At 41.7% G+C, this 25,632-nt stretch overlaps 2 protein-coding genes across 2 annotated transcripts in view; one reads left to right on the forward strand and one right to left on the reverse strand.

Moving 5' to 3' along the window:
* Positions 1–2,028: 2,028 nt before the first annotated feature.
* On the forward strand, positions 2,029–7,345 carry CSRP2 (cysteine and glycine rich protein 2). The gene is made up of 5 exons (XM_057429471.1): positions 2,029–2,267; positions 4,184–4,352; positions 5,539–5,671; positions 6,326–6,419; positions 7,022–7,345. Exons 1-5 carry the CDS (start codon positions 2,156–2,158, stop codon positions 7,096–7,098), a joined length of 585 nt encoding a protein of 194 aa, XP_057285454.1. The 5' UTR covers positions 2,029–2,155; the 3' UTR covers positions 7,099–7,345.
* A 5,403-nt stretch (positions 7,346–12,748) lies between these two features.
* The window catches only part of ZDHHC17 (zinc finger DHHC-type palmitoyltransferase 17), a 75,220-nt gene continuing 62,336 nt past the window's right edge, over positions 12,749–25,632 (reverse strand). The window contains exons 13-17 of the mRNA XM_057429549.1: positions 24,436–24,529; positions 20,564–20,647; positions 20,027–20,184; positions 17,756–17,850; positions 12,749–15,882 (exon numbers count right to left, since the gene is read on the reverse strand). Coding sequence (XP_057285532.1) covers positions 15,744–15,882; positions 17,756–17,850; positions 20,027–20,184; positions 20,564–20,647; positions 24,436–24,529 — 570 coding nt within the window. The 3' untranslated portion in view covers positions 12,749–15,743. The remainder of the gene's footprint in view (positions 15,883–17,755; positions 17,851–20,026; positions 20,185–20,563; positions 20,648–24,435; positions 24,530–25,632) is intronic.

Genomic DNA, 25,632 nt, shown 5'->3' on the forward strand with positions numbered 1-25,632 from the left:
GGAAGTTTCCTAAGCCTTTGCTTAGGAATGTACCTAAGACGCCCCAATTTAGCTTAATAAACTAATCTTATTTTCCCACATGCCATGAATGGCTGTCTGCTTGTCTTAGACAAAGGTCTTGTAGCAGCTACTTGGCAGCATGTTTGACTTAGGAACCGTGCACCCTGCCCTGCATCCCTAAAGCTGCTGGTCAGGCTGTTGGGGCGGGAGGCTTGTCCTAGCAGCACCATCAATATGGGTTGCTTGATTCAGGCTTAGGGAAGATGTGATTCAGGCAATGAGATGTGATTTGTGAGTCTTCTCTACCCTTCCTGGGGAGCACAAGGCCACAGCCAGACCCCCTTCCTCTTCACCGATGTCTCTCCCACACGTTGGTGGGAGCCGTGAGAGAAAGGGATCTTGAAGCAAAGTGCTCCTCTCTGCCTCCCTATGTTGGCCAGATCATGGTGGTGCTTCCAGTTCCTCTCCGTTGGCTAGGGGAGAGCTGGAGGGTGGTAGTCCTCTGCTTCTGGCTCAGAGGGGTGAGTGGCAAAGCTGACTGAAGGGAGAAGGTTGTGGGTATGGTGTGGGGTCTCTTCTCACTGTTTGGCCAACAGAGGATTGCTTCTAAGGATAACTGAAGGTGAGTTCTGCTGAGAGAAGTCGGAAGCTCACAAATTCCTTCCCTTCCTCCCTGATAGCAGACCTGTACCACAGTGTGGCTGGGGGAAGTGGTGCTGCTGGTGGGGTTGGGTGGCAGGAGTTTCCTCTGGGCTTCCAGTGGGCAAAGCCATGGTCCTCACCCGGAAACCCTGTTGAAACATGGGTCCATAAGGAGCAGTGGGCATGATGAGGCCTGAGCAGCTCTGCTGGGTTAGTCTCACTGAGACAATAAACCTCTCTCTGGCTGCTGTTGGGCTCTGGACTTGTGAGAGGTGCTTCTCTGGTGGTGAACTGCAGGGCAGCAAACCCATGTTGACGAGCAGTCACAAGTCGCAGGTGACGCCTGAGAGATGTGCCTTCAACAAACACTGTATTAGCTTCTGGTGGTAGTGGTGGCAGGAGGAGGAAAGCCCCTGAGGAGCTGAAGGTGGCTGGCAGTGCTCTGCTTTGGTGCTGTGACCTGGGGCATTAATAGAAGGAGCTCCCAGCTGAGCTGGGCGGGAACTGCTGGGGTGATGGCAGCAGTGCAGGAAAGCTGGGGAGGGGGCAGACTGGCCTGAGATGGGACCATTGCTGCTTCTGGCTTAATGTAGGAGACTGTTCCCAAGGCTGCAGTCTGACATAATGGGTGATGGTGCCTGTCCCACCCTCCTAGCCTTATGAGTGTCTATTGCGAGTAATGTAGGTGAGGGAGTTTTATTTTAAAGAAGCTGTGGCTCCCTGAGTTTGGTTTGGTTCATATATGTGCCTGGTAAAGGTGCAGTTCATGCAATAGCAATGGAGTCCCCAGGAAATTATGCCCCTTGCACTTATTTGAAGTGTAGGCTTGATCTTGAAGGAGTTCAGAATGTCCCTGCAGCCCTAATAAGTGGTGTTCCGCTGAAGTGAACTTTGGCTTGTACCGCATCCCAAATGATACGCCCTGCAGTAAAACAAAATGCCGTTGTTGGCACAATTGGTTTGCTTCCATCAGACAAGAGGCCCAGCATTAATGAAGCATAGAAACTGAAATTGTATCCAGCGGGGGGGGGGGGGGGGGGGGGGGGGGGGGGGGGGGGCATTCACACAAGGTACAGTAAAGCCCTTGTGCATGAAACTGTAATTTGTGCATATCCAATTTATGTAACTTCCAAAGCCCTGGGCAGGGACAGGAGGACACGTCTCTTGAAGACCGTGTCTCTGTTTTTCTTGCTGTTAAGCAGCAGCCTCTGTTCCTCTTGCCAGTCCATCTGCTGTTACAAATAGCTCTAGAGAGCTTGCCTAAGCCTTTAAGCCTGGTCTGGGATCTCAAGGGCTGAGAAGTGGGTCTGACCACAAAAACTTCTCACACGGTGGAAGGTCGTGTTTTCAAACAGCTGGTGAAATCACAGGCGCTGTGCTCTGGTACACAGGCTTCACAGGCCTGGTCTGAAGGAGCCTGTAACCCCAGCTGTCCTTCCACTGGGGCAGTGGAGGGCACCGTGGCTAACAGAGCTCTCCCTTTCTCCCCCCCCGCCAGGCACACAGAGCCACCATGCCGAACTGGGGAGGTGGCAACAAGTGCGGTGCCTGCGGCCGCACCGTCTACCATGCTGAGGAGGTGCAGTGCGATGGCAGGAGCTTCCACCGGTGCTGCTTCCTCTGCAGTAAGTACTGCCCTGGGGATCACTACAGCAAGGTGCTGCTCTGCAGGAGACATCCCAGGCTCAGCTGGCACCTGTGACACACAGGGGATTGCGTGGCCAGAGATGGCTTTGTCCATCATATGTTGGGTTTGACACCTGCCTCACCATGTGCTTGCTGGGCTGGGCAGTACCAAAGGGAGAGTCTGTCTCCTGGAGAGAGATTATCCTACCTGTCCAGTGTGGGAGATGCACCTCCAAAACCAGAGCACACTGTGCTTTTCTCCTGTATGCCCCCTTCCCAGCCTTCTCCTTGGGAGTCTAAGGGATCTAGGATAGAAACCTGGCATAAGTATTGCTTAAGCAGAGGAGAAAGCCCCATGGCAGAGCTCTGTTTGCACTGATCTCAGCTCAGCTGGATTTCTGCTGGAGGTCCTGGGGCCAGCAGCAGCTGAGGGAACAGTTATCACAGCCCAGTCCTGAAGCCCCACATGGAGCAGGACACCAGCATGCTTGAGCACAGCCAAGCTGTTGATGCTTAAGCACAGCCAAAAGCCTAGACTTTATTGGCACAGGGGCCTGTGATTTATTTCAGATGAAAGGAGTCCAGAGCATTATTTTCCAGTTCAGCCAACACACCCAGCGAGGCATTGAAAATCACTCTTTCTGCTGAAAAGATCTCTGCTTAGATGGAGGGAACAAAGGGTCGCTGTGAATCCGAGGCTCCTGCTTGGCAAACAGACAGCCTGTCTGTCTGAATCGGAGAATTATACCTGACTACAAACAGGACATACTGTTTTGTCCCACTTGATGGTGTTTTAATACCTGTGGGCACAGCCAGGGTTTTAGCCCTCTTCACATAAGCTGCAGTTACCACTGCCTCTCTCAAAGTAGTTTGCTACAGTGTGCAGCGTAACACCAGCGCACTGTGCTGGCGTGTGAGCCTCCGCACACCTACACTCCTTAGCTCTACAGCAGTCACGAAAACAAGATTAGATGTCTCAGCTGCCTCATTTTCAGCCTTTTATGGGAGTTTCTATTAAAAGAAACCTGGAACTTAGAATCAAACAATGGCTCTAGTGTGTCTGAGTATTTGCTTTTCCTTAGTGTGCAGTTCTGGTGGGGTTAAAGTCTGTAGGTTTAACAAACATGCATTAGTTGATTTACTTATTGGATATTAGCATCTTATAAAAAGAACTTTGGAGCTAATGAATGCCATAAGCAAAGGTCACCCTGTGTTTTGAAGACCTTAATATTCTTTTTAAACAAAAAAAATCACAAGGCTTTTTCTCTTTCTATTTTTTCTCCCCAAATTCTTTATCACGAGCATAATACTGTTGCAGACGGGAAGAGTGTGCCAGCTGGGACACAAAAGAAGGTTTAAGAAGGAAACAGTTCTGCCTTCTACTGTAACCTTGAGCAGAGAACTTGCATTGTGCTGAAGGACAATGTAGGAATGCTAGAAAAGCACAGCCCCTCCGGTGACAGCTGTGAAATGGCCCCAGCTCTGCCCCAAACCAGCACCGAGGCAGGGAAAGCCTTGAAGGTTGTTTTCTTTTCCAGCCCCACCCTGGCCAGAAAGGCAAGACAGGGACTTTTCTGCACTGGTAGGCTCCTGCTTTATGCTGCATGGCATCTGTCAAGGGAAACTGCTGACTGCACTATCTGGGTTTCTGAGCAGCCTCATTCATCAAACCACAGCAGGTTTCCAAGCTTTAAATGTCATGGCCATGAAGAGGTGGGAGGGAACAGAGCCCTTTATAGAGCTAAGCATAATTCACTCATTCAAACAGCAACCTGCTCCCTCTAATCTCTGGCAGTCCCAAGAATTGTGGACTAGGAAACCCATAATACCACTTTTCACTTGATTTTTGGCTTAATACATGTGCTGATGGAAATGGCCCCTTAAGGCAATTTAACTTTTTGGCTTTTTCCTCCAGTGGTCTGTCGGAAAAACTTGGACAGCACAACCGTAGCAATTCATGATGCTGAAGTTTACTGCAAGTCTTGCTATGGAAAAAAGTATGGACCAAAAGGTTATGGATATGGTCAGGGGGCAGGAACGCTGAACATGGACAGGGGAGAGAGACTAGGCATCAAGCCTGAGAGGTAAGTTGGAGAGGGTGTGATCCTTGTCTCCAGTACCGCTTTGAGAGGAGTCTTTCAGGCTGGATTTTTTCAGGACCAGAGAACCATGGAATGGTTTGGGTTGGAAGGGACCTTTTAAAGCTTATCCAGTTCCAACCCCTCTGCCATGGGCAGGAACACCTTCCACTAGACCAGGTTGCTCAAAGGCTCATCCAACCTGGCCTTGAACACTGCCAGAGATGGGGCAGCCACAGCTTCTGTGGGCAACCTGTGCCAGTGCCTCACCATCCTCACAGGGAAGAGCTTCTTCCTAATATCCAATCTTAATCTACCCTTTTCCAGTTTAAAGCCGTTCCCCCTTGTCCTGTCACATCATGCCCTTGTAAAAAGTCCCTCTCCAGATTTCTTGTAACCCCTTTAGGCACTGGAAGCTGCTCGAAGGTCTCCCTGGAGCCTTCTCTTCTACAGGCTGAACAACCCCAGCTCTCTCAGCCTGTCTTAATAGGAGAGGTGCTGCAGCACCTTTGTGGCCTCGAGACTGTGGGTCTCAAGTTGCTTTCCTGACTAAGCTGCAAATGCAAGTGTTCAACAGGTTGGTGCAGGGATGGTTTCAGAGCTGAGAATCTGGGGCTACAAGAAGAATGAATTTTTAACTGGCAAATGAAGAACCATTTGTGCTTAATTATAGCCAACCCCCCTATTAAATAGTAAACATTCCTAGTTTGATTAAGTCCTTGCTGTGAAGCAAAGTGTGTGGAAAGAAGCTGAAGTATGCCTCACAGCTTGCTTTCTGCCAAGTTCCCACATTAGTGCTTGATGTTTACATGGTGTATGCTCTCCAGCCAGGCTCAATGACCAGTTCAGGTTCCAGACAGGAATTTAACAGAGCTCTTTGTAGCTTACTGTCTGAGGGATTCATGTCCTGATACAGAATTCAGCACTTCGAGAGAAGTGAAAAGGGGAAGGCTCCTCAGAAAACTAGCTTTTACAGCTTCTTTTTGTCATTTGAAGTAGGACCTTTCTCTCTTTGGGTTTGTTTTGTTGGAGTTTTTTTCCCTACTAAGTTGTCATTGTCCAGCCTTGCTGGTAACTTCCTGCTCCAGTCCTGCAAAGGTACTGTGTGGTGCATGCTGCTCTGTTAGTGTTAAGAAGAGCAACAGGTCATTTAGGACAAGAGTAAAGACCACAACTGTCCCCTTTCTTTCAGCACACCCTCTCCCCACCGACCCACAACAAATCCAAACACTTCAAAGTTTGCCCAGAAGTTCGGAGGAGCAGAGAAGTGCTCCAGGTGTGGTGATTCTGTGTATGCAGCTGAGAAAGTAATAGGAGCTGGAAAGGTAAGGAACTGGTGTGCTGTTTGTACCTGCTGCATGGACTTTAAAGTGAGCCAGCCAGATGTGTCATGTGGCTTCCAGGAGGGAAGCAACTGCGGGGCAGAGTTACCTTGAAATTGCATTTCTTAGTATTGGGAATAGTACTTGGAATTTGATCAACTTAATTGAACAGAAAGCACTTGAAACGCAGGGTGCTGAGTGCTCACCTTGGGGTTCAGAGCTGAAGCTTCACTATCATCTCGAGTCAGAGACATGAAGTTGATTACACAAGTGCTCTCTCCCTGCAGGAAAGGGAAAAGGCTTGAGGTGTGCAGCTCCTGATGGAGGCTCAAGGGGATGTTCTCTGGAAATACCCTGTAAAGCTGTGTGTCAGTCTTCCAGACTCACTAAAGGGAGCCAAGATCTGTTCTGAACTGATTAGAGCAAGCCCAAACCTTCCAAAACACTGCCCAGAGTGGGATTCTCTGTGGAATGAGGGCCTTTGGGTCACTTGGAGAAATGTAGATGCTCTTGTCTGCTGCTAGTAAACTGGTGTTTGTTACGCCAGTCATCTATAAGCAATACTGATGCAGGCACTTCCAGTTAATGCATTTTTTTACCAACTCAGGCATTCTTTGCATTTAAGATGTCTTTTTTTTCTTGGTACTTTTCCCCTAGCCATGGCACAAAAACTGCTTCCGATGTGCAAAGTGTGGAAAAAGCCTAGAATCTACAACTCTAACTGAAAAAGAGGGAGAAATTTATTGTAAAGGTGAGGAAAGAAACAAATGCCATTTGTTTATGGTTTAAGGTAATGTGTTACAAGGATAGCTGCTCAATTTATTCCTGGTATAAGAATTTTTCATGCTCTTTTCAAGATAGAAGTGTTCTATAAGGCATAGGAATACAGCTGATAAATGAAATATTACTGAAGCTGCTGACGTAGTTTACATCTGCATCAAGCGAAACATTGCACACTGAGAAGTGCAAGAGCAGCCCCTGCCCTCTCCCTGGGTCAGGGCATAGATCAGAGTAAGAAAACAAGCTAGCCAGCATCCTGCCATGCCTTCTTCCATGGCATTGTGGGTATAAACTGGATCCACACAGTGGTTTGATAACATGTGCCTTAACAGACACCTGGGCACAGAACTGATGAGCTGCTTTCACAGAGCAGGTTGGGAGCTACATGGACTGAACAGCCATAGCGGCTGAGTTCAGTCGTGGCAGTTATGCAGCTTGACAATGTTTTTAAGCATTGCTTCTGATGGGGATGTTCTGGTTACTGACGGGAAGCAGATGAGGCACTTGTCCTATGCAGAATTGTTAATTAATCAGCCATAAGCTTCAGATACTCCACGTCCCTCTTTCTCATAGGTTGCTATGCGAAGAACTTTGGCCCCAAGGGATTTGGGTACGGCCAAGGAGCAGGTGCCCTTGTTCATGCCCAGTGAGGAGGCACGGCTCAACACCCCTTATGGCTCTGCTGAGATCCTGCTACAAGAACCAAGACTTACCTGAATGTTACTAACTACTGTGAAACAGCTACTAGTTACTGTAGTGCTTGGGCAGACATTCAGCAGATGATTATTAATAGTTTTTAAAAAGCACTGCTTTTTTCCTTGCTTTGTGTATCACACTGTAACACTTTTAATACTGAGTATCAATTCAATAAAGCTTTGCTTATTGATCTATCCTAAAGCCAAGTGTCATCTTTTATGGTTGACAAAGCACGTGAGGGTAGTGTTGTTGGGGTATGTGAGGGATGCAGATACGGATGTTACAGACTTGGTGCAGACCTTCACTGAAAGCTGGATGTAATACAGGTTCTGTCCTTCAGAGGTGCATAGACTGTCTTTCACTATCATAGAATGGTTTGAGTGGGAAGGGATCTTAAAGCCCATCCAGTTCCAATGCTCCTGCCATGGACAGGGACACCTTCCACTAGATGAGTGGCTAGGGGTATTAAGGATAACAGGAAGGGATTCTACAGGTACATAGCAAATAAAAAACAGACAAGGGAGAACGCAGGCCCCCTCAGGAAGCTCTCGGGAGAACTGGCTACACAGGATTTGGAGAAGGCTGAGGTTCTGAATGACTTATTTGCCTCACTCTTCACTAGCAAAGGCTCTGACCAAACCACCCAAGTCTTGGAAGGCAGATGCAGGGACTGCGAGAATGAAGACCTTGCGCCCACTGTAGGAGGGGATCTGGTTCGAGACCATCTTAAAAATCTGAACATGCACAAGTCCATGGGTCCTGATGAAATCCATCCGCGGGTCCTGAAGGAGCTGGTGAATGAACTTGCTAAGACACGGGCCATCATATTTGAGAAATCATGGCAGTCAGGTGAAGTTCCCGATGACTGGAAAAAGGGAAATATAACCCCCATTTTCAAGAAGGGGAAAACGGATGACCTGGGGAACTACAGACCAGTCAGTCTCACCTCTGTGCCTGGCAAAATCTTGGAGCAGATTCTCCTGGAAGGCATGCTAAGGCACATGAAAAACAACAAGGTGCTTGGTGACAGCCAGCATGGCTTCACTAAGGGGAAATCCTGCCTGACCAATTTGGTGGCCTTCTATGATGGGGCTACAGAACTGATGGACAGGGGTAGAGCAGTTGATGTCATCTACCTGGACTTGGGCAAAGCAATTGACACTGTCCCACATGACATCCTTGTCTCTAAATTGGAGAGACATCAATTTGATGGATGGACCACTCGGTGGATAAAGAACTGGCTGGATGGCTGCACGCAAAGAGTTGTGGTCAATGGCTCAATGTCCAGCTGGAGACCAGTAACGAGTGGTGTCCCTCAGGGATCGGTGTTGGGACCGGTCTTGTTCAACATCTTTGTCACTGACATGGACAGTGGGATTGAGTGCGCCCTCAGCAAGTTTGCCGATGACACCAAGCTGTGTGGTTCAGTTGATAGGCTGGAGGGAAGGAATGCCATCCAGAGGGACCTTGACACACTTGTGAGGGGGGCTGATGCCAACCTCATGAAGTTTAACCATGCCAAGTGCAAGGTCCTACACCTGGGTCAGAGCAGTCCCAGGCACAGCCACAGGCTGGGCAGAGGGGAGATTCAGGGCAGCCCTGTGGAGAAGGACTTGGGGGTGTTGATTGATGAGAAAATGAACATGAGGCGGCTTCAGTGTGCGCTTGCAGCCCAGAAAGCCAACCGTATCCTGGGCTGCAGCAAAAGGAGTGTGACCAGCAGGTTGAAGGAGGTGATCCTGCCCCTCTACTCTGCTCTTGTGAGACCTCACCTGGAGTATTGTGTGCAGTTCTGGTGTACTCAACATAAAAAGGACATGGAACTGTTGGAACAAGTCCAGAGGAGGGCCACGAGGATGATCAGGGGACTGGAGCACCTCCCATATGAAGACAGGCTGAAGAAGTTGGGGCTGTTCAGCCTGGAGAAGAGAAGGCTGCGTGGAGACCTCATAGCAGCCTTCCAGTATCTGAAGGGGGCCTATAGGGATGCTGGGGAGGGACTCTTCATTAGGGACTGTAGTGACAGGACAAGGGGTAACGGGTTAAAACTTAAACAGGGGAAGTTTAGATTGGATATAAGGAGGAAATTCTTTCCTGTTAGGGTGGTGAGGCACTGGAATGGGTCTCCCAGGGAGGCTGTGAATGCTCCATCCCTGGCAGTGTTCAAGACCAGGTTGGACGTAGCCTTGGGTGATATGGTTTAGTGTGAGGTGTCCCTGCCCATGGGAGGGGGGTTGGAACTAGATGATCTTAAGGTCCTTTCCAACCCTAACTATTCTATAATTCTATGGGGTTGCCAAAAGCCACATCTAACCTGGCTTTGATTGGTATTGAGGTGGTGGTGTGCACAGGATTTAGTGTGCAGGAGCATTCTACCAAGACAGCTGCAGATTAATACCATCCCTATGTGGCAACTGACCAAGCTCTGGACTATCACACCAAACACAGGTTTAAGAGCAGCTTTTGACCTTTTCTGTATAGTACTAGGACCCTTAGTTACCTGAAGCTGGTGGAAGGTTTCAGCCTCTTGAGGATCTGACAAGGCAGCTGCAGTACCATAACTGAGCCGAGTAAAAGTCTGTTTTAAACACTCTGGTAGAAAACGTAACTTGAATGAGAGTTGATGGGCAACGAGTAACAGCAATTAAACACATCAAATGCAGCAGATCAACGCTGTGTGAACACACCACATGTGTTTCACCATGTTGAAAGAAAACCATAATAATCAGAGACCTTGACTCTGCTAATGTAACTCTTTAGGGATTCCTGCTAATAGAGGTCTAGGATTAGGAAAGAGTTTCCTTTGCCTTAACCAGATCTTGAGTGGAAGGCTTATGGAAGAGCTTGGTTAGAGCAGCCAAGGGCTAGAGCAGGTCCCAGTATCAGTCTGAAGCTTCCTCTGCTTCACCCGAAGCAGACCTCACCGGCATGCTCAGCCTCCTCTACTAAGCTTCTTTTGCAAAGCTAATGGCTTCCTCTTGCCTACAGTAGAGGAGGCACATGACATATGTGCACTGATGCCTTCTAAAAGCACAAACCGTGCCTCAGAGGAGCATGCCTGAGCTCTAGCAGGCAACAGGCACTTGTAGGGGTGTTTTTCCATCCCTTCCAGTGAAGGGCTTCACTAGAGGCCAACCACATGTGGAAGGAAGTATGGGTGCAACGGACCTGGTGGTGTGGGGTAGAGAAGGAGGCTCAGTTACAACTCTCATCCTGCCCAACAGGAGTTAGTTAAAGAAGAGAGATTTGAAACTGTCGGGCTGGGGATGCAGGCTGATAGCTTTGGAAGAGAAAGAACCTTGACAGAGTCAATTTATGAAGATACGTTCAAGACTGGAAATGTTGCAATAAGATATTAAGCAGAGCTTCAAGCAACATCCAGGATTGTGGTCTGAGGCAGTGCAAGCCAAAAACCTAATTAGAAAAATATGTACTAGTGAAAATAGCACACAAAGAGCATTTTGTACAGGTTACAAAGGAACAATATTGCTGTGAGGAAGAACAGCCAGCCTTCTCCAAATGCATGTACAGTTCACAGCGAGGGAGACCGCAACTTAAGACAACCATAAGGCAGAAGCAGCATGGATTTCAGGGGGAGAGACACAGAAAGCAACAGCACAGCCCAGCAAACCTGGGCAGACGCTTGGTCCTGCTACTCACACTGATGATCCAGTACTTTTGTCCTTAAAAACCCACAAAACCCCCAAAACTTGTCTTCTTTGACAGGTCAACAGCTGTGCAGGAAGGGTTGATCCCCTCTGACTCTTACAGCCTGGACAAACACAGCTCTAACTTAAAAAACATATCCAGGTCCTAGCAGCCAAGGACATGGAAGACACTGATAGATAGTATCCCCTTTCCATAGCCTTGTTACCTGACGGAAGTGCTTCCTCCTCTCAGGAAAAGCATTATATAAGGCTTGAGCAGTGCTGTTCAATAAGCAGAAACCAAAATAACGCTCTTGACACACTAGAGTAGGTGAAAGTGCTCCCCATTAGTTGATTTAGCTACTATAGTGGATTTAAACCCACCACGTTAGCAGAGTTGGCAGGTGCGATTTACACTGACAAAACCAGGCATCTAAAACATTGTTTATCTATAAAAAGCGCTTTATATTCTTCAGAAAATAAATTGTAGAAGTCATTTAAACTGCTGAAATACCAAGAGCTTTCCTTTCATTCCCTCAGGGAGCCTGAGTGATAACTCATTGCTCCATACAGCTCTACATCCCAACAACTTAACAACAAAAGATTAAGGAAGAAGAAAGCTTGCACCCATAAAAGCCAATATACCTTGTCAAGAGAAACGAGAACCCTACACTGAAGCGCTGTCACTTGGTTATTGTCAACCTCCCAGCTGCAGCAAAGCGCTGATGAACAAAAGCTCAGCCCAGGATGGAGTTAGCCCAGCACTTTGAGTTAGCCTCAGTTTGGAGCCCTAGTTCCATGAGAGATTGGTTCTCAAAAGCAGTTAAATCATCTGGAGATCTTCAATAGCATGTAGGATTGGAGGCAATGTGAGTATGGCACAAAGTTCATGAGATTCTGCAAATAACTTCAAGCTGGGTCATTTCTACTGTTAAGGTGGATAAAAATCTAAGTGCAAGCGTTCACAAGTAGACACTGCTGTCACAGCCAAAACAGCTAATTTTACTTAGAGGCAGCTTACAGGAAGTGCGAGGGAGTGAACTCTAATCAAGCCATAATGAGGGTGCAGAGGGCAGGCTGCTTCCTAAACAAGACCAATGCAGCAACCAGCTTTCAAGCTATCAGGAGCCCACCCATACTGCAAGAGCAGCAGCTGCTCTGACAGAGAACTGCAGATTCCTGATGGAGAGCAGCAGAACAGAACACCTTCTTTAAGGTACCTTTCCTGATCTTTCCCTGACAAGTCAAAGAGTGGTCATCTGTGCCCAGCCTCACCAGAACCATTGCTTGGGGAAGAGGAGGACAGCACCAATAATTCTCAATGCCAGTTTTGAACCCAGGAGAAAACACTTTTCTATCCCAATTAGGTGTGCTCTTGAGTCCTAGCCTTAATACTTTAATGGCTGATGCTGGTTATAAATTCACTGGCTATATTCCAGCTTGGATGGTTACCTTGTTTCTACTCAAAACCTAACCTTTAGCATAGAGAAGAAGAGTCAAGGCATTCCATCTCCTGCAAGTGCCACCTAGAAGCACACATCTTGGTTACAACTCCTAGCCCTGTGTCTATGTCTTGTTTACCCTTAGAATACCTCAACTGTTATTTACCCAACAGGCACATTTGGCCACCTGAAGTGTTCCCTAGAAGGAATTCACCACTAAGAAACCTTACCTCGCCAGCCTGCTTTGCTCAAAAGAGAGGAGTATCTAATAAGTGAGTGGTAATTCTAATTGGTAGTGCAAAAGGTGTACTTCACCAAAACCCACTGTAGTAGTTCACAGGATTTCCCATCAGCATGGAATTGGGTGCATGCTATCTTTAAGACACCTGTAAAAGAAAGACCTTACTAAAATGAGATGCAAAACAGCAGCTATTTTCTCATGATACGGCTTCTGAAACTGGACAAAGACACCACTCTGTGAAATCACATCCCCAGTCAAAGACAAACACTGCATCTAAGAGTCAATATTTATTTGATTAATAACTTACAAAATTTAACAGATTTAATTTATGTAAGGAGAGCTAATTTATTAAACATTTTACAGATTTTTTTTTTGTTCACAATGTAATACATCAAGATCTTGACAGTATTAAAATAATACTTGGCACAGTTATAAATAAAGAATATACAAAAAATCCATAGCTTAAAATGTAGTGATGCCGTTTTACACATTAATTGGAAAAACAAAATAGTATCTGGTGGACATCAAAGAATACAGAAACCTGCAAAGAAACAGCACATGTTTAGGGCCAAGACAAAATTCCCATTTATTCTACCTATGTCAGATTAAATTGGTCTGATCTGCTGTTGGTCTGGATCAGCTTTGTTAGGTTTCAGAAGCAATGCAGTTTTGGTTCAACAAGTGAATTGTATGTTTGATAACTTGACAGGAAAATGCTGCATAGTTGGCTCCCCCCCCGCTTGATTTTACGGTTTCACATCAAACCATTCAGCGTTACTCAAGACAAATCACATTTTGCACTGGAAACTCCATACATCCTAAATCCAGATATGCAAGTTAATTTTCACAGCTACCCACTACTGCTCAAATTCTGCAGGTCTCTACAGAACTGTCACCAGAGAGCTATTAACAAGTAAATAGTGCAGAACTCACTACATACTACCAAAGATCACCTCTTCTTTTACAAACATTTGTGTGACACAAGTCATGGCAGTTAATGCTACCGGGCAACTAAAACCAGAACTTGTATCACGTACTGAACTGCTCTTCTGGTGCTAGGCGATAGTCAATAAAGTGGATGGAAGTTCTTCAAGTCAACCGACCCCTAACAGAAATGTGGGAATGAAAACCAAACCCAAACCCCTACTGAAGAAATATGTAGAACATTACAGGTGATTAAAACAACACTGGAAAGTCTTCATGGTTTTTCTGAGTAGAAAAAAATGCGAATAACTGATGTCAACTGTTTTCACTGAAACAGAACGTGTCTCTGTTAGGACTGCAAGTTTTGTCTGACAAAAACAGCAACAGCTTCTTGCCACCCTCCACCCAAACCCCTCCCATTAAAAATGTATCCAAGACAACGCTGATTTTTCCAGTATTAAACATTCAAGTACTCTAATGCTGCACTTCTGTAAATCCTGATATCTGGTACTTGCAAACTAAGTGTGTGTCTTGAGATCAATGAACAACTACAGAAAAATGTTTACTTGCAAATACTGAACATCAACTATTTACAGTTTCACTGCTCCTCTTACTAAGGCAAGGGCCGGGAATACCACTAGACTGCTTTATTACCTGTAATCTGCATATTACAGAAAACGCTAATTTTGCCAAGCATCAAACATGCAGTGAATTTGCAGGGCATAACGCCTATTAACAGCAATATTGAACATCACTAAAAGCTCATTAGATATCTTCCTACACTTTTTTGGTTGAATAAAATGAAAATGAGCAGCTTTAAATACACTAAACACACACTCACAGAGAGAAAACTATTTGATAAATTATTTATATACAGATACACATTCTTTACACTGGTCTCAGACATCTGCTTTCAGGTCCCTCCCCAAACTCCCCTCACAGGTTTCTTGAACCACTGGGTTGCTACAGCACTTAGAAGAGAACTAACCTGATTCTCAGTCTCTCTGTAAACAATAGTTAAGGAAGCAGTGAACAATTCACTATGAGTTTATGAAAACACCATAACAAAAAAATCAGTGCATCACATTCAAGAAAAGCCCCTTTGGAATGCAATTTCAGATCATTCCTTACCTTCCAAACATATCTGTAGCATGAGAACTTAAAAAAAAGAAATTAAGGGTGATTTCCATGTGCAACTACACCATCTTCTTCAGAACATTGAGTTACATTTTCTGTGTGTGTGTGCTATCAATGGGGAACTCTGCTTTGTTAAAGTCTGGATTCCATTATTTCACATCCCAACAAAATCAGCATTACAGGCAGCTTTGGGTTCTTCTTCTGCAGTTGCATCCAATTTAAAGCTGTCTTGTCTTTTTATAACTGAGATTCTTGCTTTCACATCTGTGGTTTCCCCCATGCAATTTCTCTTCCAACATGTCTCCAATTTCACTACACTGGTACTGAGGACCAAACCTAATATTAAAACATCTCTAGTTCATAAGTTACTTATACAGTTACTTCAAAGATAATGATTTTTTTCCACTGTTTTCCTGCACATTATATATTGTAATCTAGTTTTACAGGTGTATCATGCATTTATGCAGGGCTTTGACAGAAGAGCTTGCTTTATTTATTTCAGACTATATAACCTCAGAACAGGGTTATTACAAGTATTCAGTTGTACCAGTAACTGGTGGCAAAAAACAGTCACCAAAAAACATGGGCAATGTATTTTTGTTTCAGCATTATCTGACGTGCCCTACTGCTATAACTTAACACATTACAGGGGATTCCCACCACATGATGTTGGTAACAGTACTGAAAAGCACATTTTTCAAGGTACATAATACTACCAAAAACCTGTATTAAAAATATCACATTACAGGAACTACAACATAGTGATCAGTGAACTCTGCATCATGAAATTTAGTTTTATGTCCTAGATTCTTGTTTCAGTGGAATTACTTGTATTGGGAAATATTTTTTTCTGCTCAGCACAATGTAACTACTTATGTCAATACTTAAATAATCTCATGCTCCATTGTGAAAGACTTTAAATAAAAAACCCAACAACAAATACTGTGAATATGCTGTCATGAATAATTCTCATGTTAAGAACTGTTAAAATCCCTTTTTGATCTTCCTCCTCTTCCTTATCAGGTTTGGCAGTTTATTCTGTCCACTTTTACGTTTGTTAATAAAATTCTGATGAAGAGAAGGTACCTTATGATTCATCATCAGCCCTACACATAGCATGCTACTCTTCAAGGGATGCAGATTCGAGAGAGAGAGAAAATTTTTCAGGCACCACTCAAATATGATATGCTCACAGGACAAAGGTGGTGCTACACTAGCTGGTAGCCTGATCCTGAAGTCTGGTCATATTCTATTGTATACTGCCTTGTCCAGTCCACGATAACAGGCCGAAATAGACCACAGCATCTGAATTCAAAGAAGTCTATAATGTTCCTTATACATCCATGGCTGAAAACAGAACAAAATAAAAATGTTAGTAAGCAACATCATAGCTTATCCAAAGTAAAACATTTTTTGTCTACCTGCAAATTCAACTCTTCACCCTTTAAGTTCCCAACTATAGAAAACCAACTGTGTTATCAATTATCTTAGTGTTTACTGATGAGCAAGTTCTGGAATAAGAAGTAGTTGTCAGACTTGCAAATGTTCGATCCTTGGACGCAGCCAAGACACTAACTTGCTTCCACTACCTACCAAAACCGTATGGAGAAGTGTAACACGTTATTGACATGTACCATTACATAGCGCAGCATGACAATTCAGATCCCTAAGAGGAAAGCTGCATTGTACAACTGCATGAAGTTAGTCTCTTCCTAAAATAATTTCCATTTTTATTAATATCTATTTCTGTCACTCATACTGGTTCAGCAGCTGCAGGTCTAAGCTCAATTAAGTCCCTAGACAGCACAAAATTAAGCAAGCATTATCTGAATTAAATGAACCATTCAAGTGCTTTCTGCTGTTGAATCAGTTCATTGTTAAATATTTAAGACACCTACATCAAAATTCCAGCATGTTGGGGTTTTTTAACTTAATTATAGATGGGCTGAAGAGATCACAGGCTTCTGGAAGAGAAGCTCATATTATGATATATGTAAGAGCAGGTCTAAGTAACAAGAGGACAACTACTTGACATTGATCCTTTATCTGACAGGTGATGTTCAACTGACAAGTCAGTTATTTTAGACATCTGGTGCTATTTTCAGGAGTAATTTTGATAATAGGAGCTATTTCAGTGAAATGTTTTGTGAATGTGACATTAATTTGGGGATCAAACCAGTAGTTTTATCCTATCCATGCACTACCCTGTGTTCTTAGGCAAAATAATCACCTGCTTTTGTTACAAATCTAATCTGTTGGAAGACTGCGACCATACAGAAATGCTTGTCTGCTTCTCACTACTCTTCTCAAGTTTGGTATGGAGAGATACTAAAAGAAGGTTCACACAGGCTTCTATCATAAAAATCAAACTGCAACAATATCTTCTATCTCCTGCTCCCCTGGGTGTCACCTGAAGGAGCAGTAGCCCCTGGAGGAGACACAGCATATGCAGCAGGATGAAACACGCTTCTGTCCTTTCATCACTCCTTTTGTACTTTGATCTCAACGCACCAATATACCAGACTCATGCCTCCATTTATTTCCTGCTTTGGCTCCACAAGCTGCTCCACACTGCGCTATTCCCATCCCAGAGCTATTTTATCCCTAATCCCCTCTCTTTCAGCTTGCACCCTCAGTGCTATAGAAACCAGAATCCAAACCTACCCTTTACATACTGACACCCAAAAGCCCATGTCTCACCCATTTAACACCCACTTCAGATGTCCTGCTCCCTCCCCCACAAACAGCTTTGCTCATGCTCATCCTCCTGAGCAGGAAGGAAATGCTGCTGCTTCTTTCACAGTAAAGAGAGCAAGGGAAGCTACTGTACAGAGCAAATTCAACAGCACATTAAATATCAATCAGGATAAAGTGCCCAGTGTGGAAGCGAAGATCCAGGTCAACACCATGCAATAAACAACCACCTCCAGTCTGAGCATCTGATTTATAAAGAAAATATTTCCCCATAAGCTCTACAGCAAATTATGACCACTGCTGGGAAAGCATTCTTTTCTGCAGTTAGGCATCCCTGTCTAGAGTCACTACAAAATGGTTATCTCTTTAAACTGGATAGAATCTGTTACTGTAAAAATAGCTGAAACATTCAGCATTCCAAGTAGTGAAAATTCTCTAAAAGTATTTAGCCATGTTCTGTTTCAACAAGCTACACAACTCGAATGTATGCAAGGCTACACAAATATGTTTATACTTTAAAACCTACTTGAATGGGCTTTCAATGGATGTGGTTGTAACTTTAAAGTGCTTATATCTTCTTGCATTCATTCTTTCATTTGTCGTGATACCCAAGCAAGATATCTGAAGACAGGGAAAAAAAAAGAGTAAGCAATCTAGCTCTTGTAAAAACATACAAACAAGCCCTGCATAAGCCAGACTGAAAAACAAAAACCAGATTTACTGGTTTATATTCTTTCTTTTGAAGAAGGAATTTTCTGTCTAGGGAAATTATCAGGTCCCAGAGTAAAACACCACAGAATACTGCTACCAGACTGTGCAAAATATTTAATTTTGAAAGTGATCAGAAATCAATCATGATCATTGAATAAACTGTGACTTCTTAGTTCATAACAAAGAGATGCCTGAACTGCACTGTTAGCTGAAGTGCACTGTAAATAACAGATTCAGGAGTTACTCTACACAGCATCTGAATGACTTTTTTTTTTTCCTCCAGACATTCTAGTTATAGCTCCATTAGTACATTTTTCCTGATCTATAAATGTGTTGCAGTAACGTAACTTTTCTGTCTGTTAGACAAAAAAGAAGGCCAGAAAAAAGTGGGGTGGTTTTGGTTGTTATCACTTGTGGTTTTTGTCCCCTTTCCATAATAATTTGTCCCAAAGGCTGTGATTTTGTGTAACAGCTTTCCTACTACATTAGCCTAAAAGGGTATCTTACTTAAAACTGGAGCTTATTTAATGTGATGTAATTGGAAACAAAAATGTGAGAATGTCCATAGCAGCCATATACTACAGGAAGATAAAATCTTGTCATTCCTTGTGAAATATAAAAAGTCAACTCTATTACATGTTGCAGAAGCAAGAACATTTAAAAACTTAAGTTTGGGATGGTTTGCCTCATTTGGATGTACTTAGTATCTCAAGCATTTTCTTCACCTCCATAAAACCCTGTGAAGTTTCATGTCTGTGTATACAAATGGGCTCTCAACAGCCACCTTTTGAAGTAGGAAGTAAAGGTTTTAAGTAGTAGGTAGTGTTTTGACAATAACTCTGGCCAGTTCAATAAGAGGGACTGGTCCAAATTTTATGATGAAGAGGAAAAAAAAGCAGCTAGAGTAGGGGTTATGCAGTTGCAAATCAAAAGAAGCATTTTAGAGAGTATTTTTATCCATTTCATCATTATGGCGAATGATGATTTGCCAAGAATAATCCCAAGTTTTCTATGCATAAAACTCTTAGGAAATTTAGTAATATGACTGTGTTCAGTTTTATTTTTTCCAGGATTATTAAAGAAGTCAAATACTAGAATTATTTTACTTCACTGCACTAATGATACAAAATACTATGAGATGTATTTTTCTAAATGGCATAATTCAAAGATTCGTCTGTACAAAGATCCTATTAAGAGGAATCCTCAATGGGGAACTGAATGGATCACGATGAAATATGACAGAAGGTTCTCCAGAAAGTTACATGCTTAATCTGCTAAAAGTCTGATGGGTTAGACAGCTTTAAAGACACCTGAAAGACATGGAGTTACCTCTCTGCTCATTTGTCATGGGCAGAAAAGACCTCTAAAAGACTGAATCACTCGCACACAAAAGGTTTTGAAATTGATATATGTTACAAATGATGAATGTTGTAGAGAAAGAAGAATAAACCTTAAAATTTCCTGAAAAGTTGTACCTAAGCTTTAGAGGATTATTTTTATTTCCAGGATCTCTGAAAGGATTAAATCAGTTAAGTCATGGTTCATTAAAGTCTGTCAGTATGACTTGTCATTAATGTCTTACTTAAAGGCTTTCAGTATGACTTGTCTTTCCTTAAAAAGAAAAACAAAAATGTGGGTTTGGTCAGATTACAGTACAGTAATGTGATCTCAAATCACACTGAAGCAGTGTAGGAAATTATTGCATCCCTTTGAAGTCATCACCTTTTTCTCCTAATGGTGTATTGCACTATTCCAAGCTCAACTCACAGATCTTACCCTCTATTAGTATTTATTGCCTTTCTCTGGCCTGTGTTGCCTTTTTGTCATTCTAAGAACAGAAAGCAGAAGGTAGGTATTTTAAATCTCTTGCCCCCCCCCCCCCCCCCCCAACACCACAAAGGCACAAGTGAATGAGAAGTGAATAATGCCTAATATCCAGAGACAACAGACGCTGGCCTCTTCCAGGGTGGCTGAGGGACTAAACACTTGATCCTGCATAACACACATTAAAATTCAAATGAGAGAACTATTAGATATTCTTATGTCACTCCCAAAACTCAGCATTACAAGAAGGGCTCTTCCATACCTGATACATCTGACACATGAGTAACACAGCCACCCACATGAAGTGAAAAACACTGTTTAGAAACATCCAGAACATCCACGGAGAACAGGTAGCAATCTGTGTAACATAGGTCCAAAATCCATCTTTTGCATAACTTGTCTCACAGTGGAATCCCCAGTCTAGAGAATAAACAAAGTGTCAAAAAACATACAGAAGTGTTAAGATACGTTTACTACACATGAACAGAATGCCCATATTTGAATGTAATAAATACAAAACCAGCTTTACTTGCTCTCTCTTCCTTTCTCAACTCCTTGAATACATGACACATGCACATACCTGGCTGTGATAAAGAAAAAAAATCTAGGACAAGAAAAACATCCTCTTCTAACTTAAAACACCCAATATAGTCACTCAGTAGTGTGTGGTTCGATTCCAGGAAAAAAATGTCCAAAACTCTGATGAGGCAGATGCATGTAAAAATCTATACCAGGAGATAAACAAAGTCTTTATAGGCAATTAAAAAATTAAAAAGGCAAAAAGCCCTTATTTACTCACAAGAGATACACCCATAAATCATCCAGCAGATCATAAAAAGCAAGAAGAACAGGTATCCCATAAAATAGCGGTGGTTCCCTGCCCCTAAAGTTGCACAAAAACAGGGATTGAATTAGTACACTTTTAGAAGACAGATAACACTACACCAGAAAGTTCAATTGGTTGCTTAGATTACTGCTTCTTATTGTATACAGAAACATTACTCTCCCATATTAAGCCAATATAACTTCAAGACAGTGAAATTAGCTGGTTTACTTATGATTTCTCTTTTTTTTTTTACTTCTCAGACAACAAAGCAATGTTTTAGTTTCTTCAATTTCTGTCACATTATAGCTGCAATTCACAGAAATGCATTACATTTGTAACCTTTCACAAGCTAATAAAATAACTGATTTAGAACAATGTTGGTGACAGCTGTTGCAGAACCCTGAACAGCCAGGAATTACACATCAATAAATAGTTCTAAAATGTCATTGAAAAAAATCAGACTGCAGTATTCACTTTCATAAAAGAAATAAAAATATGAATAAAGATAGAACCTTTCATGATAAGGGAGCTCACAGCTTAGTTTTAAAGCTGCTCAATGAAGCTAAAAGTAAAATATGTAATAGAACTTGTAAAACAAATACATGTAACTGAACAGACAACCTGGCTAAAATAAGCAGAATGTTTTTTACCCCATTCATTAAGAAAAAATTTAAACGCAAGAAAATTCAGTTACTGAAAGACTGATCTATTTTTAACACTAATAGAGCTAAAAAGATGTCTTTTATGCAAATATATCATAATTCTGAGGTATTCAGTCTTCCTTCTGTTTGTAAAATATGTCCACTGTTGCAACTTTCCAACTGCTCTAGGCTGTAAACTAAACCCACAGAGATGATAATGGGCTACAAAAGATTTGGCTGTCACCATCTACCAACACAGCATTTACTACATTATGTCAAATGTTTTGCCTGCTAAAACAAGAGCATCCTCTGGAGGCAGAAAATAAAGTGCTTTTAGCAAGTGAACTAAAAGACTATATAAATAAGAGATGAGGAAAAATACACATACAATACAAGCTAGACTAAACACATTTCCTTGAAAATCAAACAAGTTCCTGCAGACATAAAATACGCTGTAACATTAACTTCAATCACCTAAAGCATATGAGAAACAGTGCTGGGAATGTCCCTAAGGTATAACTTTCATTTGCATTCTAAATTTCAAAATTGTTAAGTTTCATTAAGACAGTCTTTTGAAAAATGGAAGTTGAACAGTGATCTAGAGGTCCATATGAGAGGCATCTGATGAGATGCTTCATTCAGCAGCATCTTCAATGATAGTAAACCAAATTATACTTAACAGGAAATCCATCTCTACCTGGCAAAATCATCTATGTGGCACTTCAGAACCACAAAAGAGACAGACACAATCTTTGTTACAGTTTAAAAAACAAAAGATATTGGAAAGAGAAGGTGGAGAAACTGCCTTTCTTCTCTATCTTGAATAAGACTGGACAAAACACAGCACTATTTTCTGCAGAAAGAACTGTCGCTACTTTATTTTATATGGTTGTGCACATATTATACATAAGTAATAAAAAAATAATTATCTTTATTATATGTTATTGATGGAGTTAGAGTGCATGATTTAGACTGTTGATTTCTTAGTTTTTCCTACTTTTACCTCCTTGGAGAAGAATCCTGATTGGAGGAAAAAGTGATAATTATTCTAAGCCATAAAATAATTTCTCATGCACACAAGACCTACTTTCTGAGCCACTGCTATCAGGACAATAATACAGTACAACATCAGCAAAACCCATATGACTCAATTTAAAATTTGGGTCTAGCTTCTTTCATGCTATTACTTGAAGACTAAATTTCTGTTGCCAGTCTGCAGTTTGTGTTTGCAATGTAACTACAAGTTTAATGTTTTTGATTTTCAAAAAACCAACAGTAAAAAGCATAATGCTATTTTGATACTTGGTTTAAAAGATAAGTACAATCACCTTTAGAGACTTGCTCACTGCAGTTTTAACTAAGATTCTGTGGGTATGATAAAAATAATTTGCCCCAATTGCCAATGCATTTATTTTTCAAATAGTCTGTACTTTTTGTCAACCTCTTCAGAATGGTAAAAATATTCTCTCTCAATCTCTATATGTGCCAAGTTTTATCCCCAAATAATTTATTTTAGTGCCTGTACACACTGTTAGAGTATTTCTCAGTCCTATCTTTAGCAAAATTCTTATCCTTCTAACACATTCAAAGGAAGACTACACAAAATATTTCCAAATTCCACCATTCCAGAAAAGTGTGATTCATGTTTCTCTTTTTGGCAAACATAGCAGGAATGCTGTTTTAAGAATGGATTCTGGTTTGTAATCCTATACTCAGAGTCACCATGTACCAATCTGAGAGCAACAGAGAAGCCATATAAGGTCATTGACACCACTGCTCCCTCCAGTTCACACTGTTCCCAGAGCGTGATTTCTAATACTTTTTTCCCCAGCATACTTTCAAGTGTCCTAATGTTTAGTTTTACCTCCAGTTATCCCAAGCAATCGGTACAGGACCACCAGTAGACAGATTCTGCTTTTCCATCACCACTTTTTTTTCATAAAACAGATTTCCTCCACCTAACTTAATCCAATTACTCACTCTCCTACTACACACACACACACTAAGGTCTTTACTCCCCCAGTCTGGTTTTCATGCTTTTCCTGTTACTGATTAAAATACTGGATTCTCTGTCCCACTGACAAGTACTTACTCCTCTGCACTCTTGCAAAGCAGTCACTAACCATTCTCCGAAACCTGAGCCCATGCCCCCTTGCTTGTTTTAATTAAAAATGTCTTAGTTCTTCATTGTAAATCTAAAGTATAAATCAAAAGTAGCTCAGGCAGTAACATCAATAGGAAATGTAAAATAGAAGGGAGTGATACAGGTCCATCTCAATGAGACTTCAGTGATGCGCTATTACAATTCAAATGCCAGCACGACTATTTTACTCTTCACCACATGACCAAATTACTGTGACTATCTATTATTATATGTATTTGGAATGACCACAATGAAGTATTTATTGGCTGTCGGCTGCCAATGAATCCAAGTCCTAATTCTTCCCCAAGATTGACATTACCTCCGCTTGTATCCTAAAAAAATAAACCAGTGAGGCAGGCTGCACTCATTTCCTAGCTGTGAAGTATTCAATGCTCCCTGCATAATAATGGTTTTCAAGTAAGTTTCTCAAAATGTATGACAGGGAATAGTAGCATTTAGAGACTTTATTCTTGTTCTATATATGTTCCTTTTGTCATCACTGGGGACAATAAGCAACTACCTGGGGAGTCAAAAAGAGGAGAATATCTCAGTAGGAAGTCATTCTGTATCTAGCTGTGATTATCATGACATTCTGAATAAGTACACTTTCCCATTAAATTGCTGAAAATTATCGGTAAAGATGAAAGATTTATCTTATGCAATGGATAACAGTCCATTGTGGAATCAGTACAAGCTTTTTTTTGCAGATTTTAAAAAGCAGTTAAGCTTTGCATATTTTAATTGAGTTTATATTAATAAAAATGTATATGTAGAAAACTGAATTAGAAACAGAAGAATTTTGAGGATAAGTATGTAACAGGCAATACAAATTAGAATAACGCAGAGAGTTGCATGTAGAAAAAAAAAATAAGCTCAATACTGAAAATATTTTTCCCTCTACCAAAAGTACTCAACAGTTTTCCTCAGACTTTGGCAGAAACCAAATCACTTTCACCATGAAATGAGAACAAATACAAGCTGGACAACACCCAGGGGCCATTTCAGAAGCTTTTCCCTTCTTTATCTGTTCAGACAACATCATATTTTAGCATATTACTCACCTACACAGTTACCCACCCACGGGCAGTGGTGATCAAACTTTGCTATACATCGATTGCATACACCACAGTGTTTGGATCTCACTGGCTTCCGTATCTGTAAGGGTTATTAACATTTGTTTAGAAAAGCAAAACACTGCCATTTTAAATAGGACCCTCCCCCATGTAAATGTAATTTTTCTGTTGTTAACCCCGTAAAAAACCCTCAAAACTGATCCTAGTTTTTAAAGCAATCTTAGGTATTAAGCTTTATCTATACATTATTTAACACAAATATCTATACAATCAGATCAAAATGATTTTCACACTATTCTTGTTACATATACAGGATTTTTTTCCATTCCTCCAGCTACTGAACTTTAGATAGCAACCACTTTACTTTCAGCTTCTCAATAACGAAAAATACAAATGAGTTTGAGTTCCATAATTCTGTCACTATCTTTCATAAATGAGTTGTAACAAACTCTCCCAGCTTTTTTTCTAAAGACAGGAATACAACTCAACAAGTGGAAGTTGGTGGAACTTAAAATGCAAAATTACTCCCGATATTTACTTTTTTTTAAAAGCTTATGTTGTGAAAGAAATATAAAATGGCAGTAAAAAAGAACTGATACAAAAGTATTCTAAGATAAAAGGTGCCACACCAGTACATAATTTTCCAGATTAAATTTTGGGAACATTAACATCATTGATGCTCTACATAGGTCAGAGCATTATAGTGCAACACTGACAACCTTGATAATTTTATATTTACTAGTTTCTTTCTGCGAAACTTTCTATAAAAGAAACACATTGCATTTCACTATGGTTACTTTTTTTCCTTAAGCAATTATTCCCTTTCAAATTTTCTGTGGTGAAACTAAGTATTAACTCGTCCAAGAAAAGCATTTGCTTTCAATTTGGCAAGCTTTAAAAAACTGAACCCCTTCAATTACTGTCAAACTGAGACGTACACTTGATTTTTTGGGGGGAAAAAAATTTACTAGAGGAACCACATAATTTTATTGTGAGTTACAAAAGTGGTTTTCATATACTGGATTCTTGGATTTCAGCACCAGCAAGTTATTTCCACAATGATTAACTGTTTTCCTCTTCCTATTGTAGGTTCTTTTTTTGTGTACAGATGTATTAATTGAAAACACAGCTTAAATGAAAGATTACAAATAAATACTGCCTTTGAAACTGCATTAAGGCCAAAAA

Source organism: Pezoporus wallicus, unplaced genomic scaffold (assembly GCF_028554395.1).
Source record: "Pezoporus wallicus isolate ANWC-B61680 ecotype Strahan unplaced genomic scaffold, APGP_CSIRO_Pwel_v1 contig_5069, whole genome shotgun sequence".
NCBI classification, from domain to species: Eukaryota; Metazoa; Chordata; class Aves; order Psittaciformes; family Psittacidae; genus Pezoporus; species Pezoporus wallicus.